We start from the raw sequence: 12,864 nt of genomic DNA, 5'->3' as shown, positions 1-12,864 counted from the left end.
ATTTACTCATCAAATATTTAGAGCCTATAAGTTTTTTTAAAGAGTATATATTTTTAAATACATTTTATTTTTTTAAATTTATTTTTATGTGGTGCCGAGGATCAAACCCAGGGCCTCCCACATGAGAGGCGAGCACTCTACTGCTGAGCTACAACCCCAGCCCCTAGAGCCTACAAGTTTTATAGGCACTATTCTAAAAACTGAGGATACAGGGATAAATGAGTGCTTACTATGTGCCAGGCCCTAGCCAAAGAGTTTCACACATATGAACCTATTTAATCTTCAAACACAACACCTCTGACAGATACTGTAAATTTCCTCATTTTACATATGAGAAAATTAAGGCACAGAGAAGTAAACTCATCCAGCTAATAATTGGTAGAAAGAGAATTTCCAAAGTGCTGGCTCTCCTGGAACTATAATTAATCTAAAATCCTTCCATTCTGTTTTGTCCCTATGAGAGACCCAATGAACTGAACATAACTGGGTATGGCTCAAACATTTCATTCTTAGATTTTTTTTTGGGGGGGGGGAGGGTTGAAACAAAATTTTAACTAGCTCTATCTAGTTTGTGCCTTCAAAACATCTAAAAAGATTTCATTGCACATTGTAAGGCTTGACTTTGTTTTTCATAATTGAGGAAATATTCATTTTTTTACTTTCATTGTTATAGATACATACACATAGCTTTTCTTTCTTTAGGAAACCATTTCTCTACTCCAAGTAGGCTCAATGGGGCTAAAGATCACAGAACTGTCTTCCAATATCAGGTTGGATATGTTATTCAAGCTCAAGGGCCTTACTGCAATGGTCAAACTTAATTGGCTTAAGAGTACAAAAGATGTCTGAGCATGACTTCTTCAAGACTGATGGAATTAAGAGATGCTCTTTTTGTGATGGAAGTTATTTGGGTTTGTTGGTAAATATCTTCTTTGGTCTCAAAAGCAAATGACTATAGTGATAAGAGATAGAAATTCAGATGAAATACATTGATCTACCTATGCATGAATATCCTTGTCTTTTCTGGTTTAATGAGTATAAACTTATTCTAAGTGGGGTTCTGTGATTTGAAATCAAGTTTCAATGTGTTTCAATAGAAGCATTAAATAAAATATGCATGTAGAACAATATAGTGGATACAAATAGAACTTTGCTATTTGCTTCCTTTTTAGGAATATAGAATTGTCTATAGCTAAAAGAATAGACATGAGATAGAAATAGTTTATCTAATTCATTTTCAAAAACAATTTGCAAAACATTTACCTATAAATTCTAAGTGATTACAAAGCATTATTTTAGTTATTCTACTTCTTTATCATACCACAAAACCACAATATAGCTAGAAAGACAAAATGTTTTATTTTAAAACATTAGAAAAACATTTAAAAGACAAATGTCCATTATATAACCAGGAATGTTAAATATATTGAAACTGTAAGTCTAAATGTGATAGGCACTTTCAGAGAACTAAATACTGAAAATTATCCTACATTCTTCTCTAATAACAACACTTGATATGATGAAAAATACCAAGGCCCTACTAATTATTCAAAATCAACATCTTTGGGTTCAACTTATTTTCACAAGTAAAAGTTTTGTCCAAGATGTTCCTGACACATGAAGCTTCCAGTTGAATTTCAGAAATGTTAACAAAAGTATCTTCCTTTTTTGCCTGTGAATGTTTGAGTATTGCTGTATTGTTGGCTTATGTCCACTACAGATACTGGTTCTAGGCCAGCCCAAGGATCTTCAAGCATTGAAGGCTTGAAATAACTTTCCAACTCATTAGACATTCTTTTTTCTCTACCACGCCCTGATCCAAATGGTGTGGATGTCCTTGGAGAACCCTTTAGGAAAAAAATCATCAGTTAAAATAAAAAAAACATTTAGTAGAGGTAACTGGTAGTTTTTTTTTTTTTTTAAGGCTAATGGGGATCACATTGCTGGTTAAAAGCTGTCATATGAAACCAGGTATGTTCAATTGCTAAGTCCAAGTTTCCTTTAATCTAGTTTGTTTGTGTTAAAGGTATTTAAAAAAATTTAGCATACTTATTTAATAATAATTCCATGCCCACTGTCCCCTCAACTACTTTTTTGAGTTGCCAATGTAATAAATCTGCAATTATTGAAGACTAATGGTGATGAAATCAAGTACAAGCCGTGACATAATACTTTTTTTTTTCCTGGAGGAAAACTTTTTTTTTTAACCCTACACACAACTTCTAAAACCTTTCTCATAGAAATTTACAACTCATTAGCTCCAGGCTCAAAGGGGTGGGGTTGGTTTAGCATATACAAAGTTGGAAAACACTAAGCAGAGCCAAGCCAAAGAAATCCTAGACACAATACTCCCGTCTTGTATTCACTGAGAGAAAAGGGAACTTCCACTATTACCGACCTTCCCTTGAGAGAACTTGGCCCAGAAGACAATGAAGCTCAGAAAGAGTTTAAGGAAAAAAGAAAGAAAAAAAAAGTTGACAGTTGCAGGAAGATGGCAATAGCCTATAACCTAGAAAAGTTATATACTGGGATTCTTTCACTTTTGCCTCCCTCAGAGCCCAGTTGCTCAAAATACTTAACTGAAACGAACTGGTAAGGCCCAGAGCAAATAAGAGATAACGGAGAATTAGGGCAGCCTACTGGTTAAAAGCACAAAGGCTCTAGAGCAGAACTACAGCTCTACCATTTTTAGAATAATCTTAAAATACTTCTCTAAGCCTCAATTTACTCATCTGCAAAACAGGGCTAACAACAGTTATCTCACCTCACAGAGGATTAAACAAAATAATCCACACAAAGGGAATATTAGCACCATGCCTGCCATACAGTAAGAGCTCGGCAAACGCTGGCTATTATTACCTGGGGGTGGGTCTGCTGCTGCCCTGGGGAGTAGCCGAATTGCTGCTGGGACCCCGCGGGGGACTTGGAGTACGAGCCAGGGTAGCCGCCAGGAGAAGGCGACCCGAACCGGCCCCCCGAGAAGCTGCCGCCGTGTCGCGGAGAATGGCTGCTTCCGTAGGGCCTAGACCGGTGCCCGTAAGGCGGCGTGTGGTGCGGGCTCCCGTACCCGTCCCGAGGGGAGGGCGGCCGTGGTCCGCCCCCGCCCGGGGTACCCCGGAAGCCGCTCCCGCCACCCCAACCTCCTACACCCGGGGATGGGTAAGGAGGGGTCGGGGGTCGAAAATTCGGACGATGCATTTCAGGAACCAAAGCCGGAGTCCTCACGGCCGCGTTCTCTCACCGGAACTGTGCCGACCAACCCGCCACAGATAACTGGTTGTCCTTTGCCAAAGCAGTCCTCCAGCCGCCCGCGCCCTACTGCGCTTGGGTTCCGACCTTATAAAGGTTCCGCAAAGAGCGGCAACATAAATAGATTACTGCACAGTGGGGAGATTAGGTAGATTCAAGTGAAGGAAAAAGGATAAAGGAAAAACGGAACACCCAGCCGAGCCAGCACGCTTCCAGAATGGCGGTCTTCAGGCCGACCTACAGGGAAGTAGTCCGCTCTGCTGAGGGCGCGACTTGGGTCGCACTCTGACCCGCCCTACTGGGGCGGGGCTTGGCGTGTCCGCGGGCGCCCCCAGTGGCTGCGGGTGGTGCGGGCCTGGCTCACACCCAGACTCGAGACATCTGAGAAGTGCGCGATGCAGGCAACGCTTGCGAGGGTGGCGGCTCTGCGGAGAATCGGTCTCCTCTCCGGCCGGGTCGGCGGGAGGGGGCTGTGGACAGGCCGCCCGCAGTCAGGTACCTTCTAAGACTCTGTCCGGGCGGCGAAAGGTGCCCAGCCCCAGGTTTCTACCGCGGGGTGTCTGCGGAGAGCGTCCCCGTCCAGTCCTCTGGTCTTTCTCGCCTCCGGGCGTCCTGGCTTGGTGGCTTGGCAGTCGTCTTCGCCACCTCTCGGGGCTCCGCGGGTCCTCGGGTCGCCCTGCTTGGTAGCCACGTTCCAACCCCCGATTCCGGCCTAAGGGCTCGCCACTGCGGGCGCGTTCCCTGCTTGGTCACACTTGGCGCTCGCCTTGATGCTTTCCTTTACTCCTGCATTGCCCCCAAGTTTAAATACTTAAAAAGTATACATTATTATTATTTTTTTTTAAAGTACGCCTAACGCTTAGCTGCATTTCAGAAAGCAGCTCTCTGCTTTGAATAACTTGAGAAGCTGTAGTAAAACAAATGAACAAATGCTGGACTTCACCCCCTTCGTTTCAGTTCTCTCTAAATGGGAGATAGTCAGGGAGAAGGTTAGGAAGTAGAGAGACTAATTTTCAAAAAGAGCAAAATGTGGCCAAAGCTCTTAAAATCTTGATTGTTTTATAAAGTTGTGGTTAGAAAAAAAAAGTGTAATATTTAAGAATGACACTTCATGTATAATAAACACGACTTTGTATCAGATGTCTGTTTCAGAATATGTCTGTTTCAGAATCTTATTTAGAGGATGAAATTTAGGTTTACTGCTGTTTTATAAATCTTTCTTTACTACCTCAGAATGTGGTAATAGGGATCCACTCTGAATTCTGAAATCTTAACCTTAAGACTCATTAAATCACAGCCTGATGGGTAGCTGGGACCCATGCTTTTCATTGCTCTTCATTCTGTCTCTTTGACATGTTCTGTGACATGCCTTGTTGAAGAGCGTGATGTCTTCTAGGCTTCCATCCTCCTTGATGAACGGAGATTTAAACACAGACTTTTCGTTTTTGGTGGTTTATTCTGGGCAAATTCCATGGTTCACCTATATTTCTTTTCTCCTGTAGACATAAATTGTAGAGTCATTTAAGGTAAGAAAATGCCATCAAGGCGTAGTGATGGAATTAAGCCTTGAGGACTCCAGTTTATCCACATTATTATAGTCCTGTCCTGGCTAAAAATCCTTTTTTTTCCCCAACCATCGTGCTTAACTTATTGTCCTGTACTTGAAGACTCAGATCTTTATTGAATAAAAGCTGGGGATGGCAGAGGCCTTCCTTAGTGTGGGCAAAACCCTGGGCTCAATTCTCAGTACTGCAAGAAAAATAAAATGCTGCCTTCCCCTCAAGTTTAAATACTTAAAAAGTGTACATTATTAAAAAAGTACTAATTTACTGAATAAGTCACATACATCATGTAGATCAGTGATTCTCACCTTTTTTGTCATCAGTCTACATTATGGAGGGGGCAGAGAAGTGAAGGTAGTGAGGGAGTGGAGATCAGAATAACCTTTTTTTTTTTAATAACTTCAAGTGATATAAACAATTTGGTCTCAACTTTGTTACTAAGGTAATATAAGTAATTTTTTTAAAAACTTGGCTTATGCTTCGGAATGTTTTTATCTTTTACACATATGAACTTGCATTGGAAATGGGAGAGGGTTGGGGTTGTAGTTCAGTGGTATAGTACTTGCCTGTCATGTGTGAGTCATTCATTGGGTTCAATTCTCAGCACTACATATAAATAAATAAAAATAAAGGTCCATCAACAACTAAAAAAATTTTTTAAAAAAGATAGTATGGGGAAGAAATATAGTGGAAAATTTTGACAGGTAGATTATGCATGACTGTTTGCCTCTCAGCACATTTACAAGTATATATGAGGACTGAGGGAGAATGAATCCTTAGTAATTATATGAAACTCCAGATCCAGTTGGTACTCTTCTGAGACTAGGCTACTTTCTTCTTTACAGATAAGAAATTGTCCAAGAGAAGTTAAAATGACTTGCCTAAGTTCACAAAGCAAGCAGAAGTAGCACTAGAACTGAAGTTCCGAGAATTTCAGGCAAATTTGCCTCCTAAGAAATATAAATTGATAAACATTGCATCCTTTGAAAAATGCAGTAGGTAAAGAAGCATGTAGAATTTTGAAAGTGGAACTACTGTGCGGCTTTAGATTTAGAGATTAGTAGACATAACCTTAACTATTGAATCTTTATAAGTATAGCCAGGGTGTTGTCATGTTTTTACCAAGGAGTTAAAGTCTAGATGTCTGAGCTGGTGGGCGTCAGTTCCCCCAGCATTTATCTGTATTGAATTTCTTTGTGTGGAGGTGAGCTTAGGGGAAGAGAGATGAAAGGGAAGGGAGGAAGGATCAGTGACTAGGTGCTATCTTCAAATGGCATTGTGTACAGAGGGATCAGTAGGTAGAAGAACCTCAAGAACTTTCTGAACATCTGCCTGAGGAACCCCCCAAAATAATTGGTTAACTTAGTGGTGGTGATGTGTTTTAGAAGTACTTCATTAAAATATGAATACCAAGACAAGGAAATTTAAGTATAAATATAAATGGGCTCTTGTCTGTTTTTATAAAGCTGTGGATCTTTATTTATATCTAAGTTTTTTGTGTGTTCATTTTTGTGGGTTTCAAAGTTTGTTTTTTTCTTCATAGAGCTTTATCTTTTTAAAAATATATAGTTTTAGTTGTTGATGGGCCTTTATTTTTTTATTTGTTTAAATGCAGTGCTGAGAATCAAACCCATGGCTCACACATGCTAGTCAAGTGCTCTACCATTGAGCTATAACACCAGCCCACAGAACTTTATCTTGAACAACAACAACAACAAAATACTTGGAAGCAAAAGAGCTATTTGTAAAGCAGGAATTAGGGTCCCAGAGCCCTGCTTACTCTATACCCTTACATTTACTATCCTCTGCCTTCCACTATTACCAAAGAGGCTCTGGGGCCCCTGTGAAGAATTCCTAGAGCTCTGCAGAAAAGGTTTGAACACCACAATCTGAAGTAGGTGTCAGGTATTAACCAGTGCTACAAATACCTATACTTTGATTAGTTTTTACTAAGTAATATGGAGAAATAAATATTTCCATATTTCTTCATTGTCAGGGCTTTCTAAATTAAGAAAACTGGAACCTGGGTTAAAGGATAAGCTGTGGAAGTTAAAAGATGACTGAATAGCTAGTTGAAGAAATTCTAGGAGGTATATGTTTATATTTTAAAAGATATGAAATCCAGAGCCTTGGAGACAATGCCAAGACTGTAAATTCAGTATGCTTGTTTTATCTTCCCCCTGGAGATATTTATTTATATTCAAAGGGTTAAGAACCCAAGGGCTTTCTTTTCTTCCTGAGGAGAATTTGTTTACCTTAGGTAGATTTAGCCCTCTCCTTTGTAAGGTAACAGTTGCAGTTAGATAATTATCCTGTACAAACTCCCAGATTCACAATTTTGGCATTCCTTTCCTGTGGTTCTGTTCTTCCAATGTGCAGGCCTAACCAAGGGGTTCTCATTCCATCATCATGAGGTATTAGGTGTGGGGAAACGGTGCATTTCTTGATGTAAGGCATAATAACTCTCATCTGGGCTGCAGAAACCTTGTGTTTACTTTCATCTTGTAAATAAATGCAGAGATTAAAATTTATCATGTATTTTTGATGAACACTTCTCAGCATGTACTTACTTTCTTAGAAATTATTATGTGTACACTTAGAGCATGATTTTTTTTTTTTTTTTTTTTTGGCTACTAGGGGATTAAACTCAGGGACACTCAACCACTGAGCTCACATCCCCAGACTTTTTTTTTTTTTTTTATCCAGAGAAAGGATTTCACTTGAGTTGCTTAGAAGCCTCATGTTGTTGAGGATGGCTTTGAACTCCCGATCCTCCTGCCTCAGTCTCCTGAGCCGCTGGGATAGAGCATAATCTTTTTTAAAGAGCATAATCTTTAATATTTCCTGAAACTTTCCCGATTATCTTTTTTCCTTGTAGAGCTGCCTCTTGTCAGCTGTGTCATGTTAAGGTCTTCTAGTAGTGGAAAAGTAAATGCCTCTCTAGGATGTAAATAGCTCATTCACTGATGTGGTTAGGGCTGTTTTGACCATAATAGATCACTTAACTCTCACTTAATATTCTTATTGAAAAAGAAGAATTAAAAGTAACTTGTTTTCAAGAGTCTCTAAGAGTCAAATTCCACTGCTTCATTAAAATTTAATCTTGGGCTGGGGTTGTGGTTCAGCGGTAGAGCATTTGCCTAGCGCGGGCAAAACCCTGGGTTCGATCCTCAGCACTACATAAAAACAAATAAAATAAAGGTATTGTGTCCAAATGCAACTAATATATATATATTAATCTTTTTATTTCTAAGTATGCATAGTGGCCAAGCATAGGTGAAATGTTTTATACAATTTACTTCTTTGTAGACTAATATATTTCACCCAGGTATAGCACAGATATTAGTGTATTAAATCATACTTATAAAAAGTTTTAATTGAAAATAATAAAACTGCTGGGCTGGGGATGTGGCTCAAGCGGTAGCACGCCTGGCATGCGTGCGGTCCGGGTTCGATCCTCAGCACCACTTACAAACAAAGATGTTGTGTCTGCCGAAAACTAAAAAAAATAAATATTAAAAAATCCTCTCTCTTTCTCTCTCTCTCTCTCTCTCTCTTTCTCTCTCTCTCTCTCTCTCTCTCTCTCTTTTAAAAAATAGAAAATAATAAAACTGCTGACAGAATACTCCTACATGAAACAAATAAGAGCATATGAATATTGTTTTTCAGACACAAACTCTAGAGGTTTGTTTTAAAATGAGTAAATAAAATTTTAATATCATTAGAATCTTCATTTTTGTATTTTCCCAGTTAAAAAAAATGCACAGTTGCCATGATTTGAGTGTCCTTTCCAAAACTCATGTGGAAATTTAATTGCCACTGCAACAGTATTGGAAGGTGGGGCCCTTTAAGGGACCTTTAGTTCATGAGGGCTCAGCTCTCATGATGCATTAGGGAGTAGGTTAGTTATTACAGGAGTGGGTTTTTAGAAAAGTGAGCTCAGCTTCCTTGGCTTTCTCTTGTTTGCCCTCTTGTCCTCTTGTTTTCTGCCATGATACAGCACAAAGGTCACATGCAGGCATCATGCTCTCTTGGACTTTCAAGCCTATAGAACTGAGAAATAAATCTCTTTTATAAATAAATTATGCAGGCTGAGGTAGTCTGTTACAGCAGCAGCAAATGAATAAAGATAACACTTTTTTGTGTGAAAAATGTAAAATTTTTTAGGAAAATAGAAATTTTAAAAAATTGATATTTTATCTAAGAAGCAACCACTTAACACTTAAATAGGAAAAAATAAATCTTAGGTAGTTTGACTATTTAATAGGAGAAGAAAAGCTTTTTATTTTTATTTATTTATTTATTTTAGAGAATTTTATTATTTATTTTTTAGTTTTCGGCGGACACAACATCTTTGTTGGTATGTGGTGCTGAGGATCGAACCCGGGCCGCACGCATTCCAGGCGAGCGCGCCACCGCTTGAGCCACATCCCCAGCCCAGAAAAGCTTTTTAAATGGAGAAGATAATTATGAATGAATAACTGTATAATCTGAGGTTGGAAAAGCATAACACCTATGTAGAAAAGAGTTAATATAGCAGGCCTCGGGCTGCTGTTTCTGAAAGACCATCTTATAAATATGGTCTCTGGGAATTTAGCACTTGTATTGCTTCATAATTAATGAAGGCAGTTCATGATGTTTAGATGGTTTGACAAACAATGTGATTTATGGTAAGCATCCGCTTTTCTTCTGGGAGTATGAAATTTTAGTACACGGTAAGTAGAGTACATATGTGAATGTCCTCAATAAAAATCTTGGGTTCTGAGTCTCAGGTTTTCCCAAAAACATGCAATATGTATGTGTGCATGTACATGTATATACACACACACACTTTTTAAAAATAAAGTATGTGTCTGTCTATCGCCTTTTAGGTTCTCTAAGAAACCTGTGCATGAATTTTTTCCAGTATATGACTGTGTCTTTCCCTTTTTGGTCCTCTTATATGTAATTTTGCTGCAATAAACCTTAGCTGTGAATAAAACCATATGCTGAATCCTGTGACTCCTAGCAAATCACTGAAACTATGGGTAGTCTTGGGAAATCTTGAGATAATACCAAATGCCATAATAGAAATTATTTTTTATTTTAAAAAAATGGAAAATTGAAAGCAAAGAATAGACAGGGAAAAATTTCTTTTACTAAATAATGACTGATAAAAAGGTAATATTTCTACTACCTAAATAAACTATATAAATCAATAAAGAGAAAGATAAATGTACCTGTAAAAATATGGGCCAATAACAAGAATAATTTAAAAGAAAAGGTATGAAAATCTTTGATATAAAAATTAATGACAGTGGCATGCAAATTTTTACTTGTTAAATTTGTGATAAGTAAACAAAAAAAAACCCAAATCAAGATTATATACAGGGTTATGGAAGATGATAGAGAACACTGTTTTCATACATTGATGATACATATTATATATAATCTTTCTGGTAGGCTATTTGATAATATATGTTAAAAATTTTAGCTGGGCATGATGGTGCAATGTGTAATCCCAGTGACTTGAGGGGTTGAGGCAATAGGATTGCAAGTTTGAGGCCTGCAACTTAGTGAGACCCTGTCTCAAAATAAAAATAAAAAGGACTGGGGATTGGCTCAGTGGTAGAGCACCTCTGGATTAAATTGCCAGTAAAACACACACATACACACACACACACACACACACACACACGCACACAAATTTTAAAGCATTTGCAACATTAACATGGCTGGCCACCCCAAGGCCTCCCAGTGTCTGTAGAAACAAGGATTCCTCTTCTCTATCTCTCAAATTCTCAACACCGAAATGATTATTTTTTATCTGTATTACTTGAAGAGAAGTCTCTTGGAGGATTCAATGGCTCTTCACCCAAAATGAATCCAAAAGTTTTCTCTAGACATCTCTTCCAGATACCCACTGGAAGCTATTAACAAAAAAGCAAACCATAAAACATATTTCGTCCTACAAACATGTTCAGTACCACATTTCTTCCATGCTGTTCCTTCCCTTCCCTTTCCCCCTAGTTATTGCAATAGTCTGTGAAATAGGGCTCAATGTATTTTTTACATTATTAGAAGGAGCTCCTTGTATTCACAGTCTAATATTGGAATACCCCACTGTCCTTCTTCTGGCACTCCAATCCTCATATACATTTTCTTCTATGCTGTGATAATTATAACTTCTCAAGTTCCTAGAAAGATGTTTCATCAACCTAGAGTGGGCTCTGTTTTGTCAGTTGTCCTCTGGAGGGGATGCCTTTTTCTAATTTGCATATGGGTCTTGGCTTTGACCATTCTCCTAGAGGAGAACCACTTTAACAATATTGAGGAATTCAAAGGATCTCTTGAGTTTGTGGTACTCTTACATTCAACAGTTATTTAGGGGGAAGTAACAGTGATTGAACCCAGGGGCACTTAAGCACTGAGTGACATCCCCAGTCCTTTTTATATTTTATTTAGAGATAGGATCTCTGCTAAGTTGGGCCTTGCTAAGTTGCTAAGGCTCTGAATTTGGGATCCTCCTTCCTCAGCCTCTTGAGTCACTGGGATAACAGATATGTGCCACCATGCCCTGCACATTCAACAATTTGTAACTATAATTTTCTCCACTAGTTTCTTATTCAACTACTTCTGATCCTCTGGACAGCTACCTAGCTACAGGGTGGACCATCGAAGAAGGCTGAGCATCTAAGAAATTTTTTCTTCAGCTTGTTGATTCTGGACTATAAATTTTATACCTATGAACATTGAATTATGAAATCTGTACATTGGTACTGTTTCCTAGATATCTACATACCAATCTATTGTAGTCTAGCTTCTAAAAGATTTTTGAAGAATAATTCTTTGCCTGTTTTTAAGTTGATATTTGAAAGTTGTCATCATTTATGTGAAATTTATGATAACTCAAATGAGGGTAAGACCTGGGACGTGTGATGAATATACATTTCTGTAGAACAGAAGAAATCAAGTTAATTGGTTGTAGACTGGTTGTAGAGAAGAATACATATGGAGGTTGATCTGGAAATTTATTTCTTCAAAATGATTTATTCATCCTTTAATAAAGTCTTTACGTACTCTAGTTTGAAAAGACTGCTTCTAAAGGGACAGTGAATCAGTCTAATCTAAAAGGATTTTCTAGTTGTTGGTTTTGATGCTGTGAACTTAGAACTCACTATGCCTCCAATGCTTGGCATCCTTATTAGTCAGGATAGGCTAGGTCTTGCTGCACTACAAATTAGCCCACAATCTCAGTGACTCAATACAACACTAACATGTTTCCTGCATATCTTGCTATACTATTTGAAATGTGTAGCCCCCAAGGGTAATAGAGGATTGGAGGATTTCATGGGATGCTTTTAAGGGTCAGGCCAGGAATTGGCTTTTATGAGTGCTGCCTGTCTTATTTTCTATACCCATTGTTTGACCCCAACCTAACTGCAAGAGAACCTGGAAAACATAGAAGAGCAGAAAGATTGGGATTAGCATTGATTTATACTTTGATTGTGGCCTGATTTAACATTGACTCAAAAGCCCCCTTTCTGACACTTTTTATACTATTCTTCCTATAAATTTCTCAAGTTTTCATTAAAACAGTATTGTCCAACAGTTCCAAAATCTGCTTAGTTGTAAATTTTACAATAATAGCAATGTTTTGAAGGGAAGGGAAGTTCTAGGAAATAAGGTGTCAATACTTGTTGAATCATACATTATTCATCTAAACTGTTATCCTCCAAATGTCCCTAAGCAGTGTAATTGCTTCATACCTTTAGTATTACTTCTGCACTAAGTACCTTTTGGGGTTTATAGTAGGATCTGAAGTACCATAATAGCTGGAGTCTGATTGACTTGTACTTTTTGAACTTCAATGAGAATCAGTAAGCTGGTGTTCTTGGTGGAATGCCTTTAGCTTTGTTCTGTAATGCCAATTTACCCTGAAGTTTAGCTAAGAATTGCACCTTACATCTACAATTATGAGTGGCATCTCCTAAGTTATTACAGGATAAAAGTAGTTTTTTGATATCATATATAGCACAATTAGATTTTTTGAACAAAAATGGTATGACTGTAT

General features: G+C 38.2%; 2 protein-coding genes across 10 annotated transcripts in view; one reads left to right on the top strand and one right to left on the bottom strand.

Moving 5' to 3' along the window:
• Positions 1-1,340: 1,340 nt before the first annotated feature.
• On the bottom strand, positions 1,341-3,488 carry MPLKIP (M-phase specific PLK1 interacting protein). The gene is made up of 2 exons (XM_081284074.1): positions 2,860-3,488; positions 1,341-1,847 (listed from the first exon to the last, which is right to left on the bottom strand). The coding sequence occupies exons 1-2, from the start codon at positions 3,196-3,198 to the stop codon at positions 1,647-1,649; spliced, it is 540 nt and encodes a 179-aa protein (XP_081140200.1). The 5' UTR covers positions 3,199-3,488; the 3' UTR covers positions 1,341-1,646.
• Positions 3,489-3,609: 121 nt separating this feature from the next.
• Positions 3,610-12,864, top strand: part of SUGCT (succinyl-CoA:glutarate-CoA transferase) — a 728,181-nt gene continuing 718,926 nt past the window's right edge. For all 9 annotated transcript variants that reach the window (XM_081286416.1, XM_081286411.1, XM_081286414.1 and 6 more), the window contains exon 1: positions 3,610-3,744. In XM_081286416.1, coding sequence (XP_081142542.1) covers positions 3,645-3,744 — 100 coding nt within the window. In that variant the 5' untranslated portion in view covers positions 3,610-3,644. The remainder of the gene's footprint in view (positions 3,745-12,864) is intronic.

Source organism: Spermophilus citellus (genome assembly GCF_964194105.1).
Source record: "Spermophilus citellus genome assembly, chromosome: 3".
NCBI lineage: Eukaryota > Metazoa > Chordata > Mammalia > Rodentia > Sciuridae > Spermophilus > Spermophilus citellus.
The sequence above is the reverse complement of the archived record's forward strand: the minus strand, read 5'-3'. Positions and strand labels throughout refer to the sequence as shown.